General features: G+C 35.9%; 1 protein-coding gene across 4 annotated transcripts in view; it reads left to right on the plus strand.

Moving 5' to 3' along the window:
- The window catches only part of ERCC5 (ERCC excision repair 5, endonuclease), a 37,936-nt gene extending 32,597 nt beyond the window's left edge, over positions 1-5,339 (plus strand). For all 4 annotated transcript variants that reach the window (XM_063459976.1, XM_063459992.1, XM_063459984.1 and 1 more), the window contains 3 exons: positions 432-632; positions 4,030-4,114; positions 4,665-5,339. In XM_063459976.1, the coding sequence (XP_063316046.1) occupies positions 432-632; positions 4,030-4,114; positions 4,665-5,207 (829 nt within the window). In that variant the 3' untranslated portion in view covers positions 5,208-5,339. The remainder of the gene's footprint in view (positions 1-431; positions 633-4,029; positions 4,115-4,664) is intronic.
- Positions 5,340-6,715: the final 1,376 nt, after the last annotated feature.

Genomic DNA, 6,715 nt, shown 5'->3' on the forward strand with positions numbered 1-6,715 from the left:
ATCTGTATCTGGTTAGTTTATGCGGTTTGTTCTCTGAAAGAAAGTATTTTGTAGAGCAACTAAATTTAGGCACTAGAATACTAAACCTCAATTTCTTGTGTTGGAATGTAGCAGAAATTATTTTATACTAGTATTTAATCGTTTGTGCTTGAAGTTGATATGTTTTTCAGTTATATTTTCCTGGTAATTTTTTTTTTTTTTTAATTCTCCACTTTCCTTGATAGACACATAGATTTATTTACTTGCACTGTAATGCTTTGTCGTTCTTATTTATTTCACAGCTTAAAATAAAGAAATATTCATGGTGTTAGAGACATTAAGTTAAACAGTATATCACAACACAGTTAGACAGAAGTAGACAGATTTTGTTCTCAAGAATGTAATAGACTTTTTAATGGTGGCTTTTAAGTGTATTTCATGCATTGTTTCAGAGAATGGTGGACAGAAGCCCAGAAAAATAAGAAAATTCGATCAAACCCACATGATACAAAAGTGAAAAAGAAACTGCGGGATCTGGAGCTGCATCCTAGTTTCCCAAACAGAGCTGTTGCTGATTCATATCTTAAACCTGTTGTTGATGATTCCAAAGGAGCTTTTATTTGGGGAAACCCAGACCTAGAACTAATCAGAGAATATCCTTTTATGTTGCGCCAGGGTGAGACTTGTTGGGGTATTGGGGAGAGGGGCTAGAGGGCTGAAGAAAATGTTTTAAGACTTGTAGAGAAAATGGTGGTATTAGACTAGGTGCGTAATTTGAGGACTAATGACTGTGGAGAGCAGTACACACACACACACACACACAACAATTAAACTAGAAAGCTTAGGTTTGATTAGTCTGTCAAAGAGGAGAACACTGTTTGAACTTGTAAGGTACAGAATACACTGAAGCTATTCTTAAGGTTTATTAACCAGAAGGATAATTAGAGATAATTAACAAGGGAAATACAAATTGTAGGCCATGATAGGAGGACTGGAAACGCTTGTTTATTTTTCCAGTTTGGCTATTTTAAACTCAAATTAGCATTTTCTTTAATTCCTGTTAAGATAATAAACTTTATTGCATTAATTTTTTTTACTTTTTTTTTTTTTTTTAACTTTTTTTCTTTAAAAATAAAAATGTAATTATGCTGGCTTGTATGATGCCATATGTTGCAGGAAGTAAGTAGTACATTTGTAGAAAAAAAAAATAAAGATTTACTATATTTCATTAGATTTCAGTGGGTTCTTAAGGTTCATAACATATTCCAAAGTTTAGTTTTTTTGGATTTGTACAAACTTGCTATGTTATGACTTGCATAAGAAAAGAAAATAACATGTTCCTTTATTTTAAATTTGTCACAGCAGGTTTTTTGTTTTTTTATAACATTTTTTTATTGTAGTGACAATGAAGTGCGTGAAAGTTGTACATCACGATCACATTACATCTTTACAGTAGTAATGGTAAGTATTTAAGTTTAACAACATTCTCATTTTAAGTTTGCAACCAACTGGAACCTAACTGGTTAAGGCAAAAGGTGGGATGGTGAGATCATTTTGTGGCTATAGTTTAGACAGGAGATCTTCCTCCACTACTAGAGGAGAAAGATATTTTGTCACACCGGAACAAAATATAAATCTTTTAATATTATATCTGCTACATGTATCTCAACTCTAGAAATTCCGGAAGTGTAGTTTTCTTATAAGCAAGATCGGGAGTGGGACAACAATCATTTATGTTGAAATTGGTAAAGGTGTGCGGGCCGTGTATTCCAGTGTGTAGCATACTGTTTTTTGGAATTGGCGATCTAGAGTTAATATTTATCTTTTCCAAATTTTGAGAAAATGTTTTGCACTAGGCTCTTTATTAATTATGGTGTTTAGCCAATCCATTCTGAACAAATACTGTAGTATTGTCAAGAAGTGTGAAAGAGGAAGGGGGGTCAGGTAGGCTTAAGACCTTTTATTATGTTCTTGAGGGCCACTGCTGCCATTATTGTAATACATTTTCTACTGGGGTTGTGGTGGTTAGGAACAGGATCTTGCAGTAGGAATTCAGACCAAAGGGGGAGGTTTGGCAGATGGGGTGTAGAATTTATTCCACAAATCTCTGAATCACCGGACCGTCCCAAAAACAATGGTACATGTTTATGTATTCCGCTGGACATTTGAAACATTTTGTCGGATTTTATGTTTGTTGCCCATAGTCTAACAGGAGTGTAGTATACATGGTGGAGCATTTTAAACCTAATTTTGTGATAGGAAGACATTTGCCACAGTTTGATTAAAAATGAGTGTGCTTCCAGGCGATCTCGCCTCTCTAAAAAGAAGTGTGTTGACCTTGTTAATAAAATGGTATAATGTATTATATCCATTTGTTGCCCATTGTGAAAACATTGGGTTTTTAAGTAGGTGAGGATGCATGGATTTTGTTGGGTGAGCTCCTAACTACAGCCTCGCCTACTTCCATGCTTTTATTGTTGTCGCTAGAAGCATATTTTGCAATATGTAGAGAGGTATTGGTTTGTGGGTTTGATAATTCTATGGGATGTGCCAGTGCTGCCTCTAGGTTGTGGTGAATCGTGAGTGGTTTCCTATCCAGTCCAGGGCGTGTTCTGTTTGGAAGGCTAGACTGGATTTGTGTGCATTGGGTAAGTTCAAACCTCCTGAGTAATTTGGTATGATTTGGGTAAGCTGATTCTAGTTGGGTGTTTTTTCCATATGAATGGTCGTACGTGTTTGTTTTAGGTTTTCCAGTGCGATATTAAATAGGAGAGGGGACAATGGGCAGCCCTGCCTCAATCCTCTTTTCTATGTGAGTTTAGGTTGTCTGATGTTACACAAGTTTGGGACCTATTGTGTAGATTTTTTTTTTTTTTTTTTTTTTTTTAAATGAATGCAACAAAGTTGTATCCAAAGTAACAGATTAAAAATCCATGGTAAATGCAGCCAATTTGCAAGTCTAATAAGTTCAGGAGTGGTATGACAGAATTCCTCTCTTATGTGGGGAAGTTGCAGCTTTTTTGGCTATACCTCTCTGATAAGGAGAATAGATACAGTGGTAACTATAGTGCAGCAAACACTGATGGCTGAGATACTCTTTAAGAACCCAACAAAAGAAATACCAAAACACAAGTGACCAAAAACAGGTTCTGCCTACTAATAATTAAAGGTGTACAAATTAGACAATATGTAACAACACAAAAAATGAAAAATCCAGACATATACATTTTACCTTATTAATAATAGTCCAGAGTAGGTTCTTATGGAGGGGCACCTTATAAAATTGGCAAATTCGGTAGCAGTCCGTTATCCTCAATTGATAAGTATATGGAACAAAAATACACGCAGAATAGCCCTCTGCTAGTGTAGTAGTTTCAAAATTACTGTATAAATTTAAAGAGAAATGGAAATGCACTGAGAAGTAAAGAGCTACCAACTAGTTCAAGACCAACAGCATGCAGCGATATATATTCCTCGCTTAAGAAATGTACATTCAATGAGGCAACGTAGGTAGGTGTGATCTTGACCTTGATCTTGTGATCGTGATCTTGATAGATCATAGGGAGTCCAGAATAAGCGTATGCTGGTTGAGTGCTCTATGCCAATAGGGTCTGTAAGTGTGGGTGTATTGCGAGTCATCCAGTAGTATCCAAATTGCAGAGATTTTTCCCCCCTGCTAATTAGGAACTCAATGGGGGGGGGTCATCAATTTACAAACAATTGTAGTTTACACCACCATTATCCAATATTGGTGACTTTGAATCCCCTCCAACGAGGTTTGGATGTGGAGTACAATGTAAAGGCTCCCGAGTAGGGTTATTTGCGGTGCAGTGGTTTAAATGCTGGGTGGATAAATGGCTGATCTGGAAGTCTCCCAACTGTTTTATAGGTCCATTTAAAACCGTTATAGACAGAAACTTTTTTTTTTTAACAATATTTTTAGACACTTTTAAGTGCTGTATCCAGCTGACTATAGACCAATATTCAACAAGTAATTTGTTAATTTACATATGATTATAAGCATAAATTGTTTTTCTTAATAAATATCACATTCTGTGAGAGTCGCTTTGGCTGGTACCGATCAAAGACTGATGAAGTTCTTCTGCCAGTATTGAAGCAATTAAATTCCCAAAAGGTAATTTTTTTTTCTTGTTGTATTGGTATTATACTATTGTTGTTCCTAATGGAAATAAGATTTTTTTTTTTTTTTTTTTTTTTTGATTAGGAGTTAGACTATGAGCCAAAGAAAATCCAGCTTTGATACCTACCAGTTTACAGAGTATTAACTCTTACTAATGTTATGGACATTTTTACCAAAATTTCCAAAGCATTGTCACAAAAAAGAATGCAAATGATTTAAACATTTTCGCTCTCCTATGCTAAAGCTATTATATTTATAACGAGATTAATTACAAATACGTTCTGAATGAACTTTTACTGAAAATTATTACATAAGCCATAAAAAAGAGAGAATGGTAATTAAAAATGTTTTCTACTCTTTAAAGTGTATTTTGTTGTTTTTTTCCTTCTTCATTTATGACCATGGGCCCATGTCTTCCTTTAATATTTTGGTAACCTACTACCTGTATATTCTTGTTTGTTTGTTGTCTGTGCCTGCACATGTCTTTGTCTTTCTGCATAAACACTTTACATTTTTTTGCGTTTTACAATGTTTTTATTTGTAGACCCAACTTCGTATAGACTCTTTTTTTCGAGTGGAACAACATGAGGCACAGGCTATAAAAAGTCAGAGGTTACGCAGAGCTGTAACATGCTTGAAAAGAAAGGAAAAAGAAGGTGAAGCAGGGGAAGTTGAGGAAGCTACTGAAATGATGGAGAAAGAATTTGCAACACAAGAAAAAACACATGGTAAAAAAACACAGAAAGAGAATGCAAAATCCAACCTAGGGAAAAGAAAACTGGCAAAAGAAAAAATTGAACATACAAGTGGTGTAGAAGGGGGATTTATTGACAGTGGAATGAAAGCTTTGTCCCCTAACAAGTTTTCTGTTGAGAAATTGGACAGTGATGCAGATTGCACAAGTACCTGTGAAGAAATGGATAAAGATTCAACTGGAGGTGTACATGTCCTCAGTCCAAGACTAGCCATAAAAGTTAGAAGCAGCAGCTCAAGTGATGATGAAGAGAATACTGTGATGGTAACTGCCAGGCCAGTGTTTCAGGGTAACCCTAAAAAATCTAAAACCGTGAAAAAAAGAAAGAAATGATTTCAATTCATGTAAAAGAATACCACCATTACTTGACTAAGTTATTTAGTTTTTGTTTTTTTAACCAGAATTGTACTGCTATTTCTGATTGTACTGCTATAATCTTTAATTAAATACAGCGCTAAATACAAATGTGTACAAGTTGTTTAATAAATTTATACAGTTTTGTACAAACCCCTGTATATATTTGTGATTTGTGTTAGGGGAAATGCATTCAAGTAGATAAAAAAATAAATAAAATAAAAACATAAATTAGCAATTAATGTATATTTTTTACTATTTGTTATAGGACATTTTATAAATGTGTATTTATAAGATGTCCTAGTCCTATAAATGCACAGGGAAAGCCTTCTGTTCATTGTGATTCTGCTTTGCGTTCCTTTTTTCGTCTTCTAAAGACTTATAATTATAAATAGGCCAAGTGACTGGGCATCCCATGAGTCTTTGGGGGCCTTGAATTTACATGCACCAGAAAACATCTCGTGTACCCTGTTTAATAATCTTTCACCCTGTAACCAATGGAGTAGGAGGCAACTTGTCAGGCTGCTCTCTAGTATTATGGAGGTCCAAGACACCCCAAAAAAAAAGTTTATATTCTTAAAGGGACACTATAGGCACCCAGGCCACTTCAGCTCATAGATGTGATCTTTGTGCAGTGTCCCAGGCTCCTTAACCCTGCAGTGGTAATTATTGCAGTTTTTAATGAACTGCAATAATTATCTGTCAGGGTTAACTCCAGCACTCTAGCATCTACCAGACAGCCACTAGAAGGATTTCCGAGTCATTAGGCGACTTCTGGTCACCTAATTGACGCTGGATGTCCTCACACTATGAGTTGTTGCTGCACAGTTTAACTGTGGTTATCACGCTATGCATGAGGACATCCAGCATCACCTAAAACCCCATAGGAAAAAATATATACAATGCTTTCCTATGGGGAAGTCCTAATGCGAGTGCTGGAATCGGTGATATAGCCCCTTTGCCTCCCGGCTTCCCCCTTCTGCACCATGGGGGAGCTAAGAGGCAGAGGGGCTGTATAGGGAACTATAGTGCCAGGAAAACAACTTTGTTTTTCTGGTACTATAGTTTCCCTTTAATAATGTTAACATACAGAGATGGTATAGCAATGTGTCTCTACGCTGGTTATTCTTTATTACATGTATCGGTGTAACAGGCATGAGCATGGTTTTGAGTATTAGCAGCAGCTAATAGTCAGTAAAGACATGTTTGGAAACCAGTCTGGTAGTTGCAGTTAACGGCTCCCCTTTTACTCTAAGATCCAGTAGGTTCAGAAGGTAATTCCCCTGTTTCAAATAGGGAAGTTCAACAGTTGGGAAATGGCCTCTGCTTGCTAATAGTAACTACAGGCTGGCTGGTAGTTACTGTTAGTTACAAGGTTTAAAATTAGCTCTTTATTTCTTAAGTGTTACTCCAAACCCTTTTTAAATAACTTTTTTTAATTCAAGGTAGAATACACTATTGAGCCATGCTCCTAAGGATATCCCCCC

Source organism: Pelobates fuscus, chromosome 1, assembly GCF_036172605.1.
Source record: "Pelobates fuscus isolate aPelFus1 chromosome 1, aPelFus1.pri, whole genome shotgun sequence".
NCBI classification, from domain to species: domain Eukaryota; kingdom Metazoa; phylum Chordata; class Amphibia; order Anura; family Pelobatidae; genus Pelobates; species Pelobates fuscus.